We start from the raw sequence: 23,564 nt of genomic DNA, 5'->3' as shown, positions 1-23,564 counted from the left end.
GTAAGTATGTGTTCAAGTGTGGGTGTGTTGCCGAGCTGGAACATTCCAGGTCCAGAGAGTAAAAGTCCTGTTTCCATGTTTCTGCTCCAGCCCTGCACCGATCACTCGTTGGACCTCTGGGTTTGGTGCTAATTAGCAAATCCAGGCGGATGACTCAAAATCCGGAGTGTGATTTTATTTTCCAGCTCTTCCGGCAAAGATCTCCCCGAGGGGCACGGGACGGAAGTAAGGGGTCTGAAGATGGCATGACTACCACTTCCTCGCCATCCCGATCCCATTCAATACGGAATTAGGGCGTGTCCACACCTGGCCTTTTCGCCCCCCTTGCCACCGACCGTTTCCACGCAGAAAACATTACGGGCCAGGAATCATTTTCCAACCGTCCAGATAGTGTAAATGTCCACGACTGCCCGGGACCGTGTCGGGAGTCTGCACACATGGAGCAGAGCAGTCTGAGGATGGAATGAAGTGAATAAAGGAATCACCTGAAATCGTAGGGTTAACGTTAGGGTTAGGGGGTTAGGGTTAGGTTAGGGTTAGGGTTAGGGGTAAGGTTAGGTTTAGGGGTTAGGGGGTTAGGGTTAGGATTAGGGGTTAGGCTAGCGTTAGGTTAGGGTTAGGCAGTTAGGGTTAGGGGTTTAGGGTTAGAGTTAGAGTTAGGGTTAGTTAAAGTTAATTCATCTTAATCCTCCCTCTGCTCGTCATCTAGATTGTTTTTTTTTGTCTCCTTTCAATCTGTATTGCATCAACACTAGAATGATTTGAACATTAACCATATTGTTATACTGGTTGACTTTAGTTGCCTGAGTAAAAAATACATCTGTATTATCTGAACGACGAATGCTTGTTCAGATAATACTGACGTCCAACATTAGTATTATCTGAACGACGGCGTTCATGCCACTTATCGGAGTTCTCTTTTTCTTTTGGGACCTTGTGTGTTCCAGAAGCAAAAACACAGACACTTGTGCCCTGTGATGATGTCACACACACAAAATGAGCTCTACTGGGTTCTGAGTGACCTTAAAATAACACTGGCCTCAATAATACGTTTATTGAGTATAATATAAAGGTGATGAACTTGTGGAGGATTCAAGGTGCCCAAACTTCTTTTTGGGCTGAAATGCCGTACCGGTCCCACCAAGCCACCGTGGCAGGTTAGAAACCCTCTCCTGATCCTTGGCGCTTGGAAATTACTTGTAAGTCGCTAACTGGTAACCAGGAAGAGCTTTCTTTCCTTAAATAATAAATCATCAAAACACTACGCTTTTTTTTTTTGTTACTCCTCATTCCTCCGCTTCCTCAGCCTCGGTCTTTTCTTCCATCATCGCTTCTGATTCCTCCCTGTCCTCCCTTGGCTGCAGCTCCACGGTCAGTATCTCCTCGCCCTCATGGCGCGGCGTCATCCGGATGACCAGCGCGCTGTCCGCGGTCTCGGACACCGCGTCGTCGTCGTCGGGGGCGACGGGCCTCGGGATCGGGGAGCGATGGCGCGTTGGAGAGGGAGGAGGCACGGCGCACGTTGACCCTGAGGCCTGCAGAAGAGGGAACGAGGCATGCGTGTCGCGTCGGAAAAGTGGCTCAAGTGACGTCAGATTTTCCCTTTCGTCGCCTAATTCTGAGCATGTGACCCTTAAACATCCAATTAGAGTCCGGTCCCGGCTCCTGGGCTGGAGCCAGCGCGCGCCCTCAGAACATGTGATTTACCTCCTGCTCGGACTCATGTGGTCTGTAGGACTTCTTCAGCTTGGCAAAGGTTCCCTCGATGCCCGCCTGCTCCGTGACCACCAGCGCCGCCTTGAACATTTTGGGAGTCTCTGATCTGGGCGGGATGATCTCCACCGCCACCTTCACCTTCTCCTTCTCGTCCGGCTTGTCCTTCGTCAACATCTTCCTGCGGAGGAAGAGAAACAGATGGGCACGGACTGCGGCTAATGTGTGGAGAAATGGACGTGGAATGCATATCATTCACTTGCAACAGCGTTCACATGCGCACATTGAAGTCATGCACCGGATTACCCAATTACACACACACACACGTGCGTGCACACACACACACACACACACTCAAAGATTCAAGTGACCTGGAAACCTAGCTAGAAAATCACTAAAAGTCATTATCAAGCATTCACAGGAACACATCGTTCATTCACTCGATCTGCTAGACTAGAACACCAGTCCCCAACCTAATTACACACAAACACACAGACACACACACACACACACACACACACACATTGTATTATATTAACACATAAACACACATACTTCTCGCCATTATACACACACCAACCAAGAAGGTTAACAAGCAGGAGCTGGGACTGAGCTTGTCTTTCCTAATTGCCGCCCAAACAAATGGCACAATCCGGGAGCTTATTCAACCTAAATCAGGAGATTAAACTGCAGATAATCCCGGCTGGAACCAAGAGAGTACGATCAGCTCGGTACCGGTGTGAGAAAACAGAGAGAGTAGAGAGACGACCACAATCACAACTGGACTACATCGGTGACCACCTTAAAAAGCGCTATGTAGGATTTGTGTCCGTATCTGTGTGTGTGCGTGTGGGAGGCCGTGGCACCGCATGGCCGATTCCCAAACGTCCCCCCCGCCGCCCCTGACGCAGCCTTGACCCGATTAACCGACGCCCCGGCCATGCCCAGAACCAGGCCCCACGAGCGAGGCAGTGGGTCCGCAACAGGGGCCTCCTCCCTCACTTGGCCTTCTTCCGGAGCAGTTTCTGGGACTCGGGGTAATGCACCAGGATCTCCGCGAGGTCATTCTTATCCAGGATGAAGAGGTTGGCGAATCCATGAGCCTTCACGTTGGCCGTGCGCCTGTTCCCTCCGCCACCGGCCAGCAAACTGGATCAATCACAGGGTGAGGAATAACGGGTTACGCTCCACCCAACCTGGGTTCTGATCTTCTTATGTTGCTGCTGTGTGGTGCCGGTGGAGGCTCTCACCTGATCTCCCCAAACACAGAGCCTGCCCTGATGGTCACAAACACGGTCTGCAGGTCGGGACCCCCAACCACCTGGACCTCCCCATGCTTGATGATGTACATCTCCCTGCCGATCTCCCCCTGTTGGCGGGACAGACAGACGTTTCAAACTCACATACGGCCACACATACAGTATATGCGATGACAGTATAGATGGTGTAGAATACAGTAGAATAGAATAGTACACAACTCTTAATTGGAGGGTTAAACCCCTCGAGATGAATCATTTCGTTTTCAAGCGGGCCCTAATTGGATAAACCATATTTGCCTCAGGTGAGCTTACTGTAGGTGTAAGGTGTTAAGGTTAAGCTTAAGGTGTAGTCGACAGTTTGTGTTCTTAGCGGTTCTTTGTCTGCTAACAAACTCACACATGTCTGCAGGGCCAGACCGCTAAGGGGGAGCCACGATCAGCGGAAAGCGGAAAACAATCAGCGAAAGTGATCGTTTTCCGCTGTGCATAAAAAAAAAATATATATATTTTTTATTCGTCAGCTTTTGCTGATCGTTTTCCGCTTTCCGCTTTTTATTTTACATTAATTAAATTCCTAATTGAATTTAACAAAAAAAGCCCCCCCTGCTAAGGCCCTCATAAATGCACGGTCCCTGCATGTCTGTTTGGACCCTCTTAGTTTCAAAATGTGAGACAGTTGAGAGATCCATTCGGCATCCTCCTTTCTTGATATCGAGCTCCTCATAAGCCCCATGATGGCCACCTAGTCATTTTATGGCGCAATATCGCCCTCTCCTGCTCAGTCCACACTATAACGAAATTAAAATGAGATCTTAGCTGGTTTTTCGTTGAATGGCAGCGTAATTATGATTCACTGGAATGGAATGGAGGTCTTTCCCTCGATTTGTTTCTCAAGGATTTCAATGGAGGTTATAGACGAATGAATGAATCTTCCAGGTGCTGTCGCGAGCGGTGCCAAGCATGTACGTAGGTAGACTATACACGCAGCGATGACGACAGATGTATCTATTGTACTGTATTTTTGTGTTACCTTTTTGCAGACAAAGTCTCCGGGCAGGTAGACGACAGATTTCAGCCTCGTCAGCATGTCAAACACCATCTGTCTGTCACAGCCCTGATGGAGGACAACAGAGGGAAAGAGTTTGTTCACAATGTCTTTTCGTCTAGTCTACTGGAACAAAGAAAAGATAAAACACAATGAGTCTTCTGTCAATGTCAATGTGTGCGTGCGTGTGTGCGTGTGTGTGTGTGTGAGACCTGGAACAGAGCCACTTTGCTGATGATGGAGTAGTTGACGTCCACAGCCATGTCCAGCCGCATCTTGTCAGGAAGCTGTAACAGCAGCTCCTGCTCGTCTGCAGAGAGAACACAAGGACGGACGCAGAGTTTTAGTTCTCAACTACTGTGCTTATGTACAAATTTGATGTTGTCGCACTTTACTTGAGTACTTCCATTTTAAAGCTAATATTGCACCAACATCCCGGGTCAATCCAGTTTCTCTGTTTATCTGAATTGCTGGAAAGTGTTTTTTATTTTTTTTTTGTTTGTTTTTTTCATTGGAGCTATTTCTCATTCAAGTTGTACAATCAAATTGTAAAAAGTGTTTCTCTTTCAGCCTCTGGGTTGAAGTATTCTAGAAAGTAGAGAAAACAATTCGACCACTTGGAACCATCGAGACTTAATCTTATGGGAGCACTGTGCAAGATGATCCAGTGTCGCGCCTCCAGCCGCCTACAAAGGGAGTAAACAGCCTTAAATTGTAATAAAATGTGAGGCGAACCCTGGCCTCCCCACAGAACAAATTCACCATTTGTCAGCAATTCGATTTACTTTGGTGAGCGCAAGCAACAGGTGAGGAGAGACGTAGAACACTCTCTATTCATTTGAATTATCTTCCTGTTTTATCATTGATTATTTCACCTCTGCATATGGAAGTTGATAAACCTATTACAATTCAAGGTTTATTTACCGTGCAAACAGCTAGAGGTGACTAGAGATTCTTACACAGCGCTGCTTTAACCAATAGATGGGGATTGATGATGGAATGTGTCATAAGTTCACAAAATATATGATATACCATATAAAGCACATAATAACTTTACTTGAGTGGAATTGGGAACTTTTTGACGTTCACCAAAGTACTGTCTCCTTAGGGAAACCATAATTTTTTAGATTGAGATTTTCCGATTTTGACAACTTTATCGTCGCTGTGAGGAAACGTGATGTAAACATGACATCACGGCTCCTGTTCCACGGAGGTGGAGGTTCGGGAGCTGCAGCGTTTTCACGCGAGCTCCGGCGGCACTTCTTACCCAGCATGCCCTGGATCTTCCACGTGTAGTCGTACCAGGTCTTGATCCGGTTCTGGACCTCCCAGGGGATGTGGTAGGACGTCATGTACTTGACGGTGCTGTCCATGCAGGCTCGGTAGAAGTTCTCGCCGGCCGTGGCGGCCCCCACCACGTCTCTCATCTGGGACAACGGATGGGGTGGGGGGGTGGGGGGGGTTGGTACTGGACCCGTGCTGGTCCACGCTAAGAGGCCACAGCTCTGACCCAGGTACAGTATGTTGCAGTTGACTGACCTGACCGATCATGATGGAGAAGGCGAAGACGCCGACGAAGTAGTTGAGGAGCTGGAAGCAGATCTCAAAGACTGTGGTGGGGTCCGGCAACCCTCCGATGGTGATCAAGGTCTTCACGGCAAAGTAGTAGCAGCGGATATAACTAAAGAGAAGATAATCAAATGGGAAATGTTCAGCGATGGACCTTTCGATACCGATGCTGGCATATTGGAAAATGTCCCTAATACAAAAAAAAAAGGTGATCTCAAGAAACATGTCAAACATGTGAGACACCAGAGCAAGGAGATTTTATTTTCTATATTTTGGACACACAGAACAATGTTAGATGTTTAAAATGGAGAAAAATGGGTTATATGGATTATTATGGATTATACTGCAAGCTTTGAATTCTAATGACTACAAACTCATGGTCTGAGTCTTAACTATTCAGTAAATCTAAGGAACTGTACTCATATCTAAGGTGTATAATTATATCCTCCTAAATTACTACAACTGGTAATATATTACAAACAGCACATTTTAAGTTTCATATCTTCTGTTTATTGCCTATAAAAATACAGATGACCCAAGATTTGAATAGTGATTCATAGAGATCTTGACACATGATCGTATCGGGTGCTGCAGTGAATCCTTACGCGTTGCCTTTTCCGTTGTAGACCCACTTGGTGGAGCCCAGGCCTTCGTAGTCCGACCCCCAGTAGAACAGACAGGCGTTGATGTGCAGAGAATACAACAGGTAGGCCGTGGTCCGGATGACCCTGAAACCACAAACGTGGGGGGTAACGAGGGGAACGACCAATGTCCTTGCTTGTCTTTGATCAAGCTAAACGTGGTATTCTGCAGTTATTGTGTCACTATGTTAAAACACTGCATGGGGTCCAGTCTACGCCAGGTTCTGCCAAGTTGGGACGGCCCTACTGCACCTGTAGATGTAAGCTTTCTTCATCACCGCTTCCACTCGATCGTTGAACTCAAAGAAAACCATGTACTGAGGAGAGACATCGGGGGGGGGGGGTGGATTAAATATGAATATATTACTGATTACAATTCCACTTTTCATTCCTCTTGTCAGTACAAATCTCTACCGTACTGCATTTATTATAAGTTGTAATCCCAAGAATGTTTTTACATGTTTGTGGCTGTCCAGCGCTCGCTTGAAATATGAAACACATGGTGCACGGTACACAACATGTGTCCAACATCCTCACCTTCAGCAGTCGGGGGAATCGCAGCAGGGAGTTGACTCCGGTGAAATAGTAGAAAATCTCCATAGGAAACAGACTAATCACATCCATCTGTCAAACAGAGAACCAACTCGTTAATCACGGTCGACGGTTTTCCCATTCAGAGGTCTGAAGGAGGCTCGGATTCCCGCTTACCTTGAATCTCTCCGTCGTCATGTAGTGTTCTCTCATGTCCTTTTTATCACACTGAAATAAAAGTTCCAGATTAAAAAAGGGGTTGGTGGACCTTTTTTCTGTGTGCATATCTTGTGTAAAAAAATAAACAAAGCTTGTTGGTGTGCAGTATTCCTTCTGAATGTTCCACTGACCACTATGTCCCCGGCCCGGACGAACTGCAGCCTGGACTGGAAGATGAGGATGTCGATGATGTAGATGAGGTCGCAGGTGTAGTCTGCGAGCAGCCACAGGTGGACGTTCTCCGCCGTCTGGTAGGGGAAGGCCCAGCGCACCGGGATCAGCCACAAGTTCCAGTTCCACGCCATGACCACGATCAACAGCCAGATCACGTAGGTCAGGTCTAGAGGAGAGAGAGAAGCAAGGAGTGGAGGACCGCATCAGGCTCAGTTCCACTGCATTCAAATCCAATGCAACTTGTCTCGTACCTGTCTGCGTAGCAATTCAAGAAAATGGCCCCAATATAATGCTTCGACTTCATCACTGCTGAGCGATTTTTTTTATTTTTTATTATTATTCCAGAAATTATTTTTAGCACAAAGCAAATTACAGGACACATTTATCTTTTTTTCTTCTTTTCTTTGCTGTTTTGCACATCAGTTGGAATTTGCCCTTTCCCATCATTGCACCAGTCATTTTTTATTTATTTATGGAGCAATTTAAAATACCAAAAACTATTTAGCTCCAAAGTGCTTCACAGACTGTATGACAGGATGTGATAAATAAAGAATCTTGAATTATTTTTTCGTGCCATTCTTTAATAAATACCATGAAACATTAAAACCAACAAAGTGAACACTCAACAAGAAATAGCAATTAAATAAACATGGGCTGGTCGTGTTGCACCTACTTACCGGTGAAGGGGTCGATGCTGGAGGGGAAGCGGTATTCCAAGATGACACGGAGCCAGTCGGGCATCGGGGGCAGCTTGGGAAGCTTTGGAATCTTGACGGGGTATCCAAAGAAGTCGTAGGCAATCTCCTCTTCTTCCTCTGCCTCGGCCTCTGCAGCCGGAGCATCCTTCTTCTCATCCTCTGGAGGAGGTGGAGGAGGAGGGGGAGGTGGAGCCTTGGCCGGGGCTGCAGGTGACATCACGTGAAATTCAAGCACTTCTCCATCACTTTGAACATGCATAATTCAACTTTTTTCCACCACGTTGAATCTTTGGCATGATGTAGGCGGCCTGTGGCCTCTTTCAAGAAGTGATATATTTCTCACAAATAGATATTTCATTGTATTAACAAAAATGTTTATTAATATGCAGCGCTCATATGATATTGTTGAGCCAAGCATAAAGTAAATGAAAAAACAAAGTGAAAACATTAAAAATCAAGCAAATAAAAGTAAAACTTTTACGGCTTTGTACCAACGCTGAATGTTGCCCAACTTAACAATGTCAGTGTCAACCCTTCCAGGCTGTACTTTCAAACCCCTCCAAGTGTACGTACAGGCGGTGGGGCTTTCCTCCTCTGACTGGTCGGGGTCCACCATCCGGTCCCTCTGCCGCTCCGTCCGGTCCTTGAACAGCCGGACCAGGTCCAACAGACGATCGCTGACCACCACGCTGCAAACGCTGGCCACTGAGGACGGCCGCAGCCTGGAAGTCAGAACATTCCACTGTCATCTGGAAAGTGTTGTAGGGTGCATGAAAGTCAGGGGTGGGAGGAGTAGTGGAAAAAGTGAAAGTACCATTACTTGTACCTTATTACAAGTAAAGCTAAATGAGATTAATCAGTCCAGGATATGTAAAAAGTATTCAAGATCTATTTAGATCTATTAATAATTCTTCCTTCCAGTAACAAGGACGTTCATAAGGGAGATATGGCCTAAAATCTGAGTTATTTTAATGTTAAAATATAATTAAATGAATATTCAAATCAATTTTCACAGTTTACGCTTCATTGCATGGTGATAGAGCGTTGTAACGTCAATTTGATTCTTAGATTGTTAGATTTTGAGCGTATGTTATCACTGTGGTGGGGATGAAATAATGTTCATAATTCATGATGTTCAAAGAATCATTTTTGAATAGCATTAAATTGCTACGGTACCCTGTTACAATCAGATATACTAAAATTGCTTACTAAAACATCATCATTAAAAAAAAAAAACATTTCATTACAACAGTCATTATAATTTAATCCCTGGTGGTCGTGTGTATATGTGTGTGTGTGTGTGTGTGTGTGTGTATGTGTGTGTGTCTCTGTGTGTGTGTGTGTGTGTGTGTGTGTGTGTGTGTGTGACCTTTGTGTGAGTGTGAGTGTGAGTGTGTGTGTGTGTGCGCGTGCACGTGTGTGTGTGTGTGTGAGTGTGTGTGTGTGTGCTGTTCCTCCTCACTCATCGTCGGCGCTCAGCAGGCTGGCCTGGCCAGACAGTATCCTCAAACCAGATTTATCTTCATCACCCTCGTCTTCCTCAGCAGCCCACTGAGAGAGTGAGCTAGCGACAAAAATGCAGGACGGATCTTAGGACATTCAAATTCTGAGGGCAACTAAGTAACTAAGTTATTAACTAACTACGTAACTTACATAATACATCAGAACAACAAGAATTGTAAACCCTATTTTACATTGAATGGATTGTTTAACATTAAACATTAAACATTTTGAAAGGCAGGATTTGTTTTCTAATGAGTTTTTCAAATATACAACTGTGTTTAAATCGAACATATACCCCGCTGGGATGGCAGGGACAGCGGGGGTGGCTGCTTGGGGTTCCTGGCTTGTGATAATTTGGGGGATGTTGAGTCTTTTTCCCTCCTGAGCGTCTTCGTCCGCATCCTCCACCCTCAGCGCCGGGGGCACACCGGAAACGTTGGCAGAACTCCTCCGCTCTGGAAAACACAGTTTTCGATGCACTTCACGACACAGAAAACTAATGCGACGTCGAAAGGATCATAATATAACACATCGTAATCGCCACGTCACAACCGGAACAGAGAGTGATGCAGAATGGATGGCACAGAACACTTCTGAGTGCTGATGTCACCTGAAAAAGCTGAAAGCTCGGCGTAAAGCAGCTCCGTGGCGCGCTTTAAAGGCTTTAAGGACGGCGGACGGGCGGTGCCCCAAGGGAGAGAGGGGATTTTTGACACCGTCGAAGGTTATTACATGAAACAGGTCTCTAGTCCATGGGTCCTACCGAGGTCTGGGGGGGAGGAGGGGGTTGGGGCGGGTTGGGTGGGGTGGGAGGGTATTAAGGCTGCGGAGGAGGATCGTGGAAGTGGGACTTAAGGCTGCCGAGGCGGGTGATGATGCTGGCGTAGCGCAGCTGAGCCAGTCGGGGCAGCTGGGCGAGCTCCTGGCCGAGCTGCTGGAGCTCCAGCGGCAGGGAGGGCCTGGGGGGGGTCAGGGTGAGGTTGTTGTCGCGCAGAAGCTTTTTGCAGCTCTCGAGGCACTCGGCGACGTAGGGGATCTGAAGCAGGAATCTCTTTAGTGGCAAACAGCAGGCGGGCACTGGGCAGAGAGACAGCCCAACGTCAGCGGCGAGAAGTTTATTACGGGCGGCAGTACGAAAAAAAGCTGTTTCAAATCTGTCAATGAGTGTGATTTTTGCTGCAACAACAACTTACAGTACAGCACTAAAGATGACAATATCCTGTGCAATTTATCTGTAAGGATAATCGGGCTGAATTATAAACAAATCAAATGAAGTCTCACCCTCAACACCATCTTGTTCAGCAGCTGCGGCCTCCTGAAAAGAGAATATTGACATTTCTAAATATGAAGTCAAGAAACACTAAACAGGGGTGGACTGATGAGGCTAAACAAGGGTCTATATTTATAGGAGGGGAAAGGGTTTCCCCGATACACACATCAGTCACTTAAGGAATGTGACGGGATTCTGCTTCTGCTTTTTGACGAAATGTTAGATGCTTTTGACACCATGTTGGCTGTCTTTTAGAGGACAATTATATAATGGTAGTAATGGCAAATAAGTGATGGCAAAAGTGAAAGTAAAAGTAAAGTACTATCAGCACTTTACGTTTTGAATCAGGATTGGTGATGGTGCATGCACACTAACTAGGGTAAGTGGGAAACCCCTCACCATAACCCTTTATGGGTACGTGCATCCTTTCCTCTGACCGCTGTAATAAAACAGGAGGAAAACCTGAACCCAACACAGTCACAAACCATTCACACCTCCGCGTATTCACCTCCGTCTCCCATCCACCCGCCCTGCATGTCTTTGGGGGTTGCGGGGGAATTGGAGCACCCTGGTGGGGAATCTCAGGCCAACACAGCAGAATCTAACCCAGGCCCCTGGTTCTGTGAGGCAGCAGCACTACATATTGCAATGACGAACAGACTTCCTTGTCAATTCTGATCATGCATTACCTGAACGGTGTCTGTCGGCGGGGCCTCTTCGCCCGCTTTTTCTGGTGGTTTGGTGTCCGGTTGGGAGACTCGGCGCTCAGACTCTTTCTCCTCCGGGACCGGGTCGTTCTCGGTCGAGGAAGTGGAGGTCTTTATTGATGGCTCCGGCCCGGTCGGCTCGGCGGGCGTGGGGTGCGTCCCGTTCGGTTCTGGAAGAGGTTCTGCAAGAGGTTCTGCAAGAGGTTCTGCCAACTCTTTGCTCTCCTCGGCCGACTGGGCCCCCGACTCCGAGTGGGGAAACCCCCCGGCAGGGCAGACATCCATCAGGCACCTGACCAGGGGGGTGTTAGTGGGAGGAATATCAGAAGGCCTCCGTCATTCCACAGATTTAAACTACACATTCATCCTTGGTGCTCAGAAAGGTGTCAGGTGCAAGCAAATTGCATTATGGGGATTTTGACAAACTCTTATTCGCAACATCCACATTTATTCAGAGCTCTAAACCACAGCAGACATGTTTAATCTTGGACATGGTTCAATGTCCGCTGCCCAAGATGTCCAGAATGTGCAGCCACTGCATTAGCTTCACAGCATGAGCATGAGAGAAAAGGTTCAATCTCAGTGCCACAGCTCTGCATGCCCTGTCACTTCCAGGTTCAATCGCTGAGGGCGAGTGACTCAAACGGCGAGGTTGTCATTCAGCAGCTCGATGGGAACGTTTTGCCGGTGCAGTTTGGTGACGCCTAAATGTTTGGTTGCAAATGTCACATTGGTTTACTAGCTCATTAATATTCAATGAGTCAGTTACGTCCAACATACCTTTTGAGCTCTGCCCTGATAGATAGATGAAATGTAGAAATGAACAAAATGAGAGATGAGTCAAATTCAGCCGAGAAGAAACAGTAAAGAGTGCATCAGGAAACCAAAGCCTCGTAAAAAAGAGCACACAGTACAGGAGAGCTAGAGGAAGATGGAGCCTAGTGGTTTTAAATAGCAAGAGCAGAGTATATCTGATGATACAAAAGCTGACAGAAAAACTATTACTACTATTTGGCAACGCCTCAGTATACTGTAAGCTTATGAACAGGAAGTGCGCCACCCATACAAAATAAACTCAAATCCTACTGTTTCCTTTAGATCCCTCTGCCCTGTATCAGACACAGGGATGTGCGGTCACGTTCATCAGGGAATACCAGCATCATGTTTAACGCCATTGGGATAAGAAATTTTCCAAATTGGGTCTCGTGGATGTTTTGTATGTGTATGGGAGCGTTCCTCCGCTTTTAAGGCAAGACCAAGCCATTATGTCATATAAGCGATGAGGCTTACTGGACAACTTTTTTATCCTCCTCAACAGTGCTCGAGTCTTTATCCCCTGTAACTGTATTCTCCCAAGGACTGCTATTCTCTGGGCTGCCATCACTCTCCTCACAGAGGTTCTGCAGCCTGTGAGGGGGGAGGGGTCAGAAAGTTCAGCGGGTTCCGCTCCAGAGGTTAACGGCGTTCTTAAAAACCTGCACGGTCTGGTCCAAGCACAGAGCAGCAAAGCCCTCGCCTGCAAAGCCCTGCGCTCTTATGTTGAAAAACCAAACGTTCAGCAGATATTCTGGGGATTGAGGATTTTAAACTATGCTTTGTAAACTGCACATCATGTGTGTATACCTTCCAATGTAATTTCAAGAAGTTTTATAAACTGCAGGGCTTAAATCCTATTTGAAAGCAGCAGAAAGCCTACACTTCGCTGCCAGTCTTCAGCCGGTGACGACTAAAGTTTCATCCACTTCACGGCCAGGGACAAGCTTGACCGAGCTGAACTATATGTTTTTTTCCTATAGAGGTCGAGGGAGTCATTTGCTTCCATTATTTTGGGAGGTGGGTTCGCTTTGTATGGGCCGGGGTCCTCGCTGACCCCGGGGCCCAATAACGCGTTTCCACTCCATTTGCCCCCCCCCCCAACCCCGGGTGCTTGCGTTCCATTCCGTCTCCGTTGCCACACTCCCCTCCGTGTCCTGACTCTCCTCCATCGATTCGCTTTCACCGAGTCCAACCTGCTCTGCTGCTTGGGATTCAGCGGCTGTCCCTCTGCGAATTGGGTCACGAAGCCCAGCCACAGCCCGTACCCTAATTCCCACCGTGGGAATTGCTGTCCCTGACAGCAACACTGTCCTCCGAGTCGCTGATTTCATCACTGATGGACGGCGGCGAAGTAATTCCTTCGCCACCGTCAGAGTTCTTGGTTACAGCAGTCGATTCATTTATCAAATCGTCGACTGATATGATTTGTCGCCAGATCCCTCTGCTGTCAGCAGCTGCTGCCGGGGAGAGCTCCTTATCGTTTCATGCGGTTTGTTCCCCATCCGCCGTCTGTCTGTTCGTGATCGCGTTCCGTCAAATCGATGTCGGGTGCTTGTGTATTTCCACTGAGCGCTGCCCGGGGCGGTTCTGTTTGTCTTGCGCGTCTCCTCGATATCTGTGGCTTCCGCGGCCCCGACCGGTTTATCTCCCTCCGAGCTCCGGCTCCGGCTCCGGCCTCTCCCCCCTCAACGCGCCCCGAGCACCGCGACAGCCCCGACCTGCAGCATGTCGTTCTCCCCGGGCTCCACCTGGATGTTCTGTCTCCGTCCTATTGTTTTCCTCCTTTTCCACTGTCGGCACCTTGAGGGGAACTCATTCTCAGCAAGCGTATGTTCCCCTTCTGGAACACCGATGACCTTTCAACCCTTTGTGAGCTTTGCTTGAGCGGAGGCTCCATCCGCCGTCGTATCTTCGTCTCCAGTGACGCCGGTGTCGGTCGGCGTTTCAGCTCCATCAGCCTTCGGAACAACAAACCTGTTTTCCGCTTCACCTTTACACTCGTCAACCAAACTCTCACCCTCCCTCCGTTTCCGCCTCAGCGCTGCCAATATTTTTGATCCTCTTCCGGTGGCCGTGGATTTCAAAGGGGGCGGCTGCCTCACCGCGGCGGATCCAGGCGACGTTCTATCAGCTGTCACCGTGGTTTCCTCTATTATCTCCGGCTTTCACGTTTTCTTCCTCTGACAGTGTCTCTTCTCCTCTTTCCTCCGTAATCGCCGCCTCTCTTTCCCTCGGCGCCGCTTCGCTGTCGTCGCTGTCACCGGCAATTTCCCCATCACACCAGCCTTCCATTTCTTTGCTCTCATCTGTTTTATCTTTTGCGTCTGGATGGTGCTCATTTTCCATTTCCTCTTCGGGTGAAACACCCTCGATTACCTCTCCCGTCTGTTTGTTTACTCCATTACACTCTTTTTTGGGTCTACGAAAGATTGGGTCTTTCCCCTTCCCCTGGTGTGATGCTGTCAGATCCTTCTGCCGTCTCCTTGAGGGACGCTGGGACTGTTTTCCTTTCTCCCGTGGATTTAATTCGCTTCTTTTCATCACACTCCTCCACATTAACATTCTGAGAAGCACCTTCGTGTTTTGGACTACCCGCTAGTAAAATTTATTTTTCGGATGTCTTTTTTTTTTTTCCTGATGATAATATTCACCTCTGTGACATCTTTGGGGTTTCGTCTGCCTGTTCGTCCCTTTCTGTTAGCCTTCTCCCCCTGCCGGGTCGGTCCACTTTCTCTGAGCTCCGCGCTCTCTCCAGTGGACAGTTCCCCTCTTCAGCCTAACGCTCTGCGCTCCCGTGGTGCTCCAGCCTGGGGCCGAGTGCAGGAGAGGGAAGGGGAACAAACAGAGCTCCAGGCTGTCACAGTTCAGAGCTCAGTCACGAAGGGCTTCCTTTTTTTTTTTTTTTTTTTTCTCGAGAGAGGATGTGGAGATTTTCCATAAAATACCCCGGATGCAAACCGAGCATTGGCCTAAAGGGACCCGTTTTTGTTGTGCCGATGTCGGGTTCCAACGTTGGACGGGAAAAATGTTGTACCGCCGGCATTTTGTCTATACTGGCAATAAATATGTTGGCGCCCCCTTTGAGGTTTTGCTTGATACCAACGATGCCCGACTAAATGATTAAATGCCATTCCTGGATTTAATTGTGGAGGCAGTATTTTTTAGGGGAATGTATCAAAGGCGTTTCCAGTTGAATTGGCCCTCCCAGCCTGTGTCACGATGATCTTTCGAGATTGCGAATCAAAGTAGGCTGCGCTGGAGGTTTGTTTGCTACCTGGGTAAGCCTGGCAGGAGAAATAAGTGGTTTGAATCACCCGCTGCTGACCTCCTCTTGGTCTGCCGTCTTTCTCATGCTGTGGTGAAAATGCAGCGCGACACCAGCGCGCAGAAAGCAGCCAGAGCACGCAGACATGTAGAATGAGGCTCAGGGTATCTGCAGGTATCAACCATTTTTCAGTAAAACCTTCTGGGACTTTATAATGCTGGTTTGAGCTCAATTTAAAGCCCATCGCATTGGAAAGAAACAAACATAGAAATCCTCTATCCACCGAAGATCTTTTCAAGCAAGTTCTTCACTGGTTCTAGTCTAAAATGCACTAGAACTTTGTGAATTGTTTTCCTTTTTTTCCCTTTGTAACAGCAACAAATCAACAATGTCATGCTCACCTGCTGTTTATTATTAGAAGCAAACAAGTACATTTCATTGAGAGACCAAAATATCTGACTTTTTCAAAATAAAACGGAAGGCCTCATTTCTTTCTAAATGGGTACCGTGCTTTTCAGACTCCAATGGACCCACGGATACCCTGCACGCAGCAGCAGGAAGCCAAGCTCGCCCCGCTCGCCTCTGCATGTGTTTGAAAGGACAAACTAGCTTTGGAAGCGAGAGGGTCTGGGGCAGGGGGGGTGGAGTGATGCGGGGATGTGCGAGCGTGGGAAGGGACTTACTCTGCTTCGTCCTCGTTTTCCTCCTCCAGGATGTTGGGCAGGCTTTTCAAAACAAACAGTGCGCCGCACAGTTATGGAAGAATGTCTCCATGTTGACGGCCCGCCTCATGGTGTTGCGTACGTGCTTTAGCGTTTGTTTTAAAATGTTGTTCGTATATATAGACTAGAGGGAAGCTAAACACCTTGACGACATTTCGGACACGTTGATTCACAAGACGTCCGGGTGGTCACTTACACAGAGTCATCGAGTCCTCGTAATGTATTAGGATATACTGTATGTACAGTTTGTGTTTGGAGACTCCTGAGGAGTTCAAGGTTGTAGACAGTGAAGTTATTCTGAAGAAGGGTGTAGATCAGCACGCTCCTCACTAGTCTGTATATATAAACTGTATATGGTAATATCGCGTGTGTGTGTGTGTGCGTGCGTGTGCAGCTCCTAGTGATGCAGTCTATCCTTCCTACATAGCGCTTTAAATTACAGTCCAGCTTGATCACCACTTCACCTTTCACGGTACCACACACTCACACGCCCTCATCGACCTCATCATCATCATCACCGTCATTTCCATGACGATATTACACGAGAGAATACTGAATATTTCAAATGGAAAGTTGTGGTTGCAGTTGTGTTTTGTGTGCACGTAGGGCATTTGTTGTCAGTGGCTACATGCATGAGCTACGTATGTAGTTAAATCAGTACATTTGTTTGTGTGTGTGTGTGTGTGTGTGTGTGTGAGTGAGTGTATAACTTACTGCTCCTGAGCCTCTGGCAGTGTGTCTATGACTATCTTTCCAGAGTGTTCCTCCTCCAGCTGTCTAACTGCGGCCTCCGCTGCCTTCCAGGCCATCTCCTCCGCCACCCGCGCAGCCTCCAGGCGCTCACGCTGCAGCCTGCGTCACAGCGCGTTTTTAAATGGAAAATGTTGACGAAGATACGTGACAAAGACTCTATGGTCTATTGAACTGTAGTTTGCGTTCTACTACTTAATGACCTTTCCCAGCATAACTCTTTAGCGGTTGTAATTAACCCCAATGGGTGGCCATTGGTGATGGCCTCCCTGGGCCAACCATTGGGGAAATCCCACTGCCAGCCAAGCAAGTGATAATAAAATATATGAATGTGAGCCTTGGCAGAACTTTGGAAACAGTGACCAAACACAACATAGTGAAACATTATCTTTGATATTATGCCTTAGTGTTCTAATTTCCTAATTGATTAGACTGAAGAATCCCAGTAAAGTGAAATGAAATAGCCTAACAATATTGCATTGATCTAATTTGAGTAATTTGAGGCTCCCCTCACCATCATATAAAACTATGCAAATTAATACCATATCCTACCCTTTTTTGTGTGCCACCCCAAGATGAACCGCATTGAAAAGTTGTTGTTCTTTAGTCTATACTCTGGCTATTCCCTTGATCATGACACAGGCCCTGGAGCTGGAGTCGGTCAGTGCTCCTAACAGTCAGATGATGTGCAAATGTGCAAATGATGTGATTGCTCTTCTTCCTCTCTGATGGGTCCCGCATTTCCACTCTCAGATAAACTGATCCAAACTGAAGGGGGGAAGTAGCGCTGAGGCTGTCCCTCACCGTTCCTCGATCTGAGCCAACATGGAACCCTGACCCTCCTTCTTGATGGAGTCCATGGGTGGTGTCGACATCTCTCTCTGCGTCTGTGTGTCATCTCCCTGCAAATCCTTGAAGACATTAATAATGATATAAAATGAATAATGTATATTTTATTATCATGAATATTATGAAACATAAGTCATTTTCTGTCATATTGTTTGTATATATATATATTTTTTTTCCCCAAGATACCTAAAAGTAGATTAAAGTAAGGAATAAAATAAAGAAAATATAATAAATAATTAATCGTATTAATTATATCATCATGAAAAACATTAACACAAAATTATGTGATTATTTAAAAAATAACTTGTTAAAAAATGTTTTTTGAAAATTACAGAAAAGCAAGATGAAAATTATGAAGAACTAGAGTAACAGACAACCACAAGTGACATAATAAAAATACCTGCATAAATACAGTGTAGTCACAATTGAAGTCACCTGTACTGTATTATATGATGTAAACATAAACAGCAGTTCACCTGCATAGATGGAGCCAGCGGTTGGACCTGGACCTGCTCCTGCTCGGTGCCCTTGTCCAAGTCTGTCTCCACGTCCTGCAGAACCAGGTCCGAAGCGTTCTGGACGATACTGACTACACATTGCACCGCAGGGAGGAAGAGGAAGGATGAAGACGTGACATGTTGTAATATGCATGCATTTTAAATGCACTGTTCATACTGTGTGTGTGTGTGTGTGTGTGTGTGTGTGTGTGTGTGTACCACATAATTTAGTAATTCTGTATTCACACAATGGCAGTTTTAGGCAAAGTGTATGTAACAACAACAACAATAATAATAATAATAATAATAATAATAATATAATAACTTTATACCACAGCTGGATTAATCTTAGCTCCATTGTATTTTTCATGAAAAACAAAATAGAAGGATAGATGGGTTATGTTTTAATTTGGTTGATTGACCAGTTCTTTGCTTTGTGGGTTGATCAACAGATGGCTGCATTTTACCGACGCTGCCTTTTCAGATTTACCCAACGAGACAAAACCAGAAGACTCATCCGTGTCCTTTCCCCCAACGCATGTCTTTATTTTCTCACACATGATGAACAGATCTAGGGTAGCTGCCTGATATATAAAGCAACAGAATTTGACAAAACGGGAATACATCAAATCATAAAAACAATATTTTTTCTGTGTCTTTTCAAAACAGTCCTAGCACCCCCGGTTTCGTTTGAACTAAGAGTTAGGAATGTCTTCTCTGAATCACTTGATTCAAAGATGGACAGATTGGTAACGGAGGTGGCATTGAATGAGCTACAGGCATTTCAAAGGTCATCCTACGTTTCAATCTTAAATTGAAATGATTTGTGGATTCCATCTGTTAGTCTCAAAACACAGGAATCAGGATAGATTTTCTTGCTTCGCTATCTTTTCCGGTGCTTAATCTTAATCTCATGAATGTAGTATATACTATATGTTCTACATGTACTTCAAATTCAACTTCGTTAAATAATGCTGACTTCTTTGTTCTTGTGTCAGTGGCATTTTAGGTGGGAACATACAAAGTGCTTTATGCATTATAGCTGCGCAAAAGAAAACGTCGAAGCAAAACCACTTTACAGAGCATTTCACCGCAAATACAGCCAATGACTGAGTGACTGGGCACACGCTACTGTGCAGGGATCGGTTGATTCTTTGTCTTTCTCTGCGTTTTGTCTGTCCATCTGAAACCGTGTTAGTTTGTGTGCTGTGTTTTTGACTCTCTCCCAGTCTCTCTTCTCCTTTTGTTTTTAAGGGGCTCTCAGCACCTTCCCCCCTGAAACAGAAGGAGAAGAGGAGCCCGGTTAGAGTCCGCCTCACCTGGAAATGTCCCCCAAATATCCACCAACGCCCTGTCAACGCACCAGCAATGAAGCCGTCAACCAATCAACCCAATCAATCCACCCCTGGTCAATAAAACCGCACCCAAAGTGGTGTCTACGGAGTTCTACGTGCTACACGACCGTGCTTTCGTCCGGCGGACTTGGTATGTGAGTTTAAAGGAGCAATGACTTCTCTCCCTCCCATACCTGTCAGATGTGACAGGGATGTGTTTTGGAGGAAGTGGGGCCTTTTTCTTATGATTTATCACTATCTCGACTGTCATCGCGATTGGCGGTGGGGCGGTTTTTCGATAGGTGCACATTGTGGTTAGCCGTGAAAAGTTTCTACTCACTGTTCTCCACCTCATCGCTGCCGTCCTTCAGGGGAAACACAGCGGTGACAGTTATAAGCACAGGGTTCAGTGTCTCCATTGAGGCGTTTGGCATAATTTGCATTTGACGTACGAAGGAAAGACCCTCACCCTGCTCTGCACGGGATGCGGAAGCATGCGGCCGATTTCTTGAACGATCCACCCGACCACACTGAGGAGGGAAGAGGTTTAGACACGGCTGCAGGACTGAAAGATGGAAATCGAATAATAGGAGCTATCACCGGGAGAATGTTCAGGGGGGCTTTCCAAAATACGATAAAGGACTGAATAGTTACGAGATCAAAATAAAGGGTAAAGTTTTGAGAAAATCACGACATAGTTGCAAAGTAATACCTTTACTTTTAAGACCATTAATCGGTGCATCATTATATTTGTACAGTTATCCACGAGTTCCCGGCTTAAAGTGACGGTAGAAGAAGGTCGAAAACTCTTAAAGACACTCACTTCTCTTCCTCTGCCGCCGGCTTCTCTTGTGCCACCTCCTCTGCTGTAAAGAAGGGCAGCACCTCAGTGAATCAGTAACGAGGTGAACAACAGGTTTTACCTGTGCACCGACGCTGATATTACAAAGCCAAGTCGATTTGTACCTTTCCTGGGACTCGGGGAATGAATGTAGATCTCCGGCTGCGGAACCAGGCTCTCAATGCCGTGTTTCAACCATTCAATTACCCTGTGACACACACACACACACACACGCAGGCACACACACACACACACACACAGACATGAATTCCTACATTCCTATTACTACATTTTCTATCTCAGTGAGTCTCAATATTTTTTTCATGTCAGGGACCTTGAGTTTCAGACGCATTAAGGCACAGACCCCTTTTTTCTAACGTCCTGTAAATCAAATAATGGCGAAATTTGACAATAAATCATTTTCAGGGGACCCCCCCCCCCGGAACCGACCGACGGGCCCCCCGGAGCCCACATCGAGAGCCGCTGCTCTCTCCGGCGGAGACAGACCTGGGCTGCAACTGCTTGTCGTCGGTCGCGTCCTCGTAGTCGGTCTCCACCTCCACCACCGCGATGTGGGGCAGCGGCTCTGCGTCTGGAGGGAGGGAGCAGACAGCCAGCGTCACCGCTCACGACTTACCTGGAAGTTCTAGCTCTGTAAAAAAAAAAAACAACTGTGTCCTGCGCTTTACTCACCGGGTACATCTGCCAAGTTGTGCACCTGAGGAGAGTTAAAGGATTTTGCAGTCAACATGCGGCAAACAAAGAAGAGAGGCTGCGCATCTGTTAGATACTGATCTGATTTTGTTTGTATGCATGACTGCAATCTACTTGGTGTCAAAGCTTTACCTACAAGTCATCCTAATGCAAAACAATAACTACAAGTTCTTATCCGTATCTGACATTTTTCTTCCGGTGCCGCTGCTCTGCAGGCGTCCCAGACAACCGTGCCACTGCATTATTTGAGTTTTTTAATCCTGATTGAGCGATTAATACGTCCCTTTTTTTCCTTCCGGTGTTTTTTTGTGTTAATGTTATGTAACACGGTGAATGGCGGATTTTTGGAGATTTCTCTGCACAGGACTGCGTTTGCGGCATTTCACAGTTGGCCACGGTCAAACAGCAACATTCCACGGAACAAATAGGAAGCGCGTGTTTACGACAGGGAAACGCTCTTGGCAGGGACTCCGCCTTTTGCCGGCCTTCCCGAGGAACCAGTCCCAGGACGCGGAAAAGGGTTAGGAGGTAAATGAAGGGGAGTGAGACAGAGGCTCTGGAAAAGAGGGAATAGGCCTCCCTTGCCATCGATCATCCTGTGCTACGCTCCCTCCATGAGGAACAAGATGGAAAAACTCAAACTTTACACCTGAAGCCGCTACGAGCAACGGGGGTCACGTGTCATGGTTTTTACAGAACCTTGGCTGCATCAGGATCTTTCTAGCTCGCTCATTGAGTTAGATGGCTTTTCCCCGGCACGTTCTGATAGGAGTAAGACAAGGGAGGGGGGACTATGTGTTGTTATCAAGTGGTAGGCAACACACCACACGGGAGACCATCTGTAACCCGGACGTTGAGCTATGATGCTTGAGTCTCGTGCCGTTTTTCCTTCCGAGGTAGTTTGGGAGGATTGTGATTCGTGCTGTTTATGCCCCCCAAGCGGAAACGCAGGGAACGCTCTGCGGCCCAAGGGCCGGCCTGTGTACGTAGACAGTTGCAACTTACACCAGGCGCTCCCATGCTCCCAGGGATGATTCCAATCAATGCAAACTTGAAATGTCTTCACCCGGGTTGGAGCAGTTCATCAGATGTGACACTAGAAACTGCAAAAACGCCTGACGAATGCAATTGAAATATCCATGAAAGACACATACAGCTTGAGCCAAACCACCGCTGTCCAATTCGGATCCCAACGCCGTTCGGCTCATTCCCGTCTACCATAGGCTTCCTTTCAGGAATAACGACCAAATGCAACCAAGATCAGCACGGTGGGAGCTGAACCAGACTCTCAAGACAATACAGGGAATCCACTCAAAATGACTTCTGTGCAAATAATACCAAGAAGCCGTGGTCCAAGAAATCTATTACAAATATGACTCCCACCAGGAAACCACTGTACACGGCAGAAGACAATACTTCCACGTTACGTTCGATTCACACGGTCACATGGTCACTAACACCATAACAATCGATGATTGTGAGACATTAGTCCCAGAGAAGTCGCAAAACAATTTGAAAGAACAAACACCAATAAGAAACCAGGCCCTGATGATGTCTCGGCTTTCCTTTTGGAGACATGTGCAGAGGAACTTACACCGGCCTGGGTCTCCATCTTTCAAATGTTGATTCACATTACAGTTCCCTCTCTCTTGGAAAAAACGCCAGTCATTACGTCCGGTTCCAAAAAAGCCCGTTCCCCAGGAAAATGATGACTATAGACCAGCAGCCCTGACCTCGATTGTAATGAAGTGTCTGGAAAAGATAATGACGTGGAAACTGAAGTCAAACATACCGGCTAGATTCTTACCAGTTTGCCTATAAAGACAATCTTGGCACTAATGACGCAAGATTAATACACTTTATTCTGCAGCCCCTCGAAAAGCCCAAGGCCGAGGGCGTCACTCATTCTTTGACCAACAGCACCCAGCGGGTCCGAGTGAACCAGACACGACCTGGGCCTGAAGTCATCGACACAGGCGTTCCTCAAGGACGTGGGAGTTCTCCCATCCTGTTGACGTTGTACAACGATCGTCATCCCAGCACCTTTGGACACAGACACTGCCATTTCAGGCTTTAGTTTGGAGGTTAAAAAAGTTTGTGCAATGGTGTGACGACCATCATCTCATTGTAAACACTAAGAAAAGAGAAGAAATGATTTTTGATCCAGAAACATCTGGGGGATCAATGGTCCCCTACCGGTCCGTGGCGCTTGTATTACACAGGTTCATTCTCACAAATACTTGGTTGTACATATTGACTGTGATCTGTCTTGGAATGTCCATGTGCATTCTGCATGCACTAAGATCCAACAGCAACTTCACATTTTGCACAGGCTCAGGCTTGGGGTTGGACAGGGGCTATTGATGTTATTTTATCGTGTTGTGATATGTATGTTACGTTACGGAATCTCAGCCTGCTTTGGTGTTTTATCAGTTAAGCTGAAATCA

General features: G+C 46.8%; 1 protein-coding gene across 1 annotated transcript in view; it reads right to left on the bottom strand.

The window, feature by feature from the left end:
• Positions 1 to 1,102: 1,102 nt before the first annotated feature.
• The window catches only part of cngb1a (cyclic nucleotide gated channel subunit beta 1a), a gene marked incomplete at its 5' end in the record, with an annotated part of 30,275 nt that continues 7,813 nt past the window's right edge, over positions 1,103 to 23,564 (bottom strand). The window contains 28 exons of the mRNA XM_079997961.1: positions 1,103 to 1,535; positions 1,708 to 1,894; positions 2,716 to 2,862; positions 2,964 to 3,082; positions 4,003 to 4,086; positions 4,230 to 4,327; positions 5,285 to 5,444; positions 5,557 to 5,698; positions 6,192 to 6,314; positions 6,480 to 6,544; positions 6,765 to 6,851; positions 6,936 to 6,986; positions 7,109 to 7,317; positions 7,829 to 8,053; positions 8,423 to 8,571; positions 9,312 to 9,413; positions 9,648 to 9,807; positions 10,214 to 10,403; positions 11,312 to 11,621; positions 12,620 to 12,736; positions 16,094 to 16,135; positions 16,847 to 16,984; positions 17,687 to 17,784; positions 18,208 to 18,320; positions 19,903 to 19,927; positions 20,032 to 20,092; positions 20,386 to 20,428; positions 20,876 to 20,995. Of these exons, the coding sequence (XP_079854087.1) occupies positions 1,287 to 1,535; positions 1,708 to 1,894; positions 2,716 to 2,862; positions 2,964 to 3,082; positions 4,003 to 4,086; positions 4,230 to 4,327; positions 5,285 to 5,444; positions 5,557 to 5,698; positions 6,192 to 6,314; positions 6,480 to 6,544; positions 6,765 to 6,851; positions 6,936 to 6,986; positions 7,109 to 7,317; positions 7,829 to 8,053; positions 8,423 to 8,571; positions 9,312 to 9,413; positions 9,648 to 9,807; positions 10,214 to 10,403; positions 11,312 to 11,621; positions 12,620 to 12,736; positions 16,094 to 16,135; positions 16,847 to 16,984; positions 17,687 to 17,784; positions 18,208 to 18,320; positions 19,903 to 19,927; positions 20,032 to 20,092; positions 20,386 to 20,428; positions 20,876 to 20,995 (3,614 nt within the window). The 3' untranslated portion in view covers positions 1,103 to 1,286. The remainder of the gene's footprint in view (positions 1,536 to 1,707; positions 1,895 to 2,715; positions 2,863 to 2,963; positions 3,083 to 4,002; positions 4,087 to 4,229; positions 4,328 to 5,284; positions 5,445 to 5,556; positions 5,699 to 6,191; positions 6,315 to 6,479; positions 6,545 to 6,764; positions 6,852 to 6,935; positions 6,987 to 7,108; positions 7,318 to 7,828; positions 8,054 to 8,422; positions 8,572 to 9,311; positions 9,414 to 9,647; positions 9,808 to 10,213; positions 10,404 to 11,311; positions 11,622 to 12,619; positions 12,737 to 16,093; positions 16,136 to 16,846; positions 16,985 to 17,686; positions 17,785 to 18,207; positions 18,321 to 19,902; positions 19,928 to 20,031; positions 20,093 to 20,385; positions 20,429 to 20,875; positions 20,996 to 23,564) is intronic.

This window comes from Zeus faber (genome assembly GCF_960531495.2).
Source record: "Zeus faber genome assembly, chromosome: 3".
NCBI classification, from domain to species: domain Eukaryota; kingdom Metazoa; phylum Chordata; class Actinopteri; order Zeiformes; family Zeidae; genus Zeus; species Zeus faber.
Note: the sequence above shows the minus strand (reverse complement) of the source record. Positions and strands in the feature narration are given on the sequence as shown.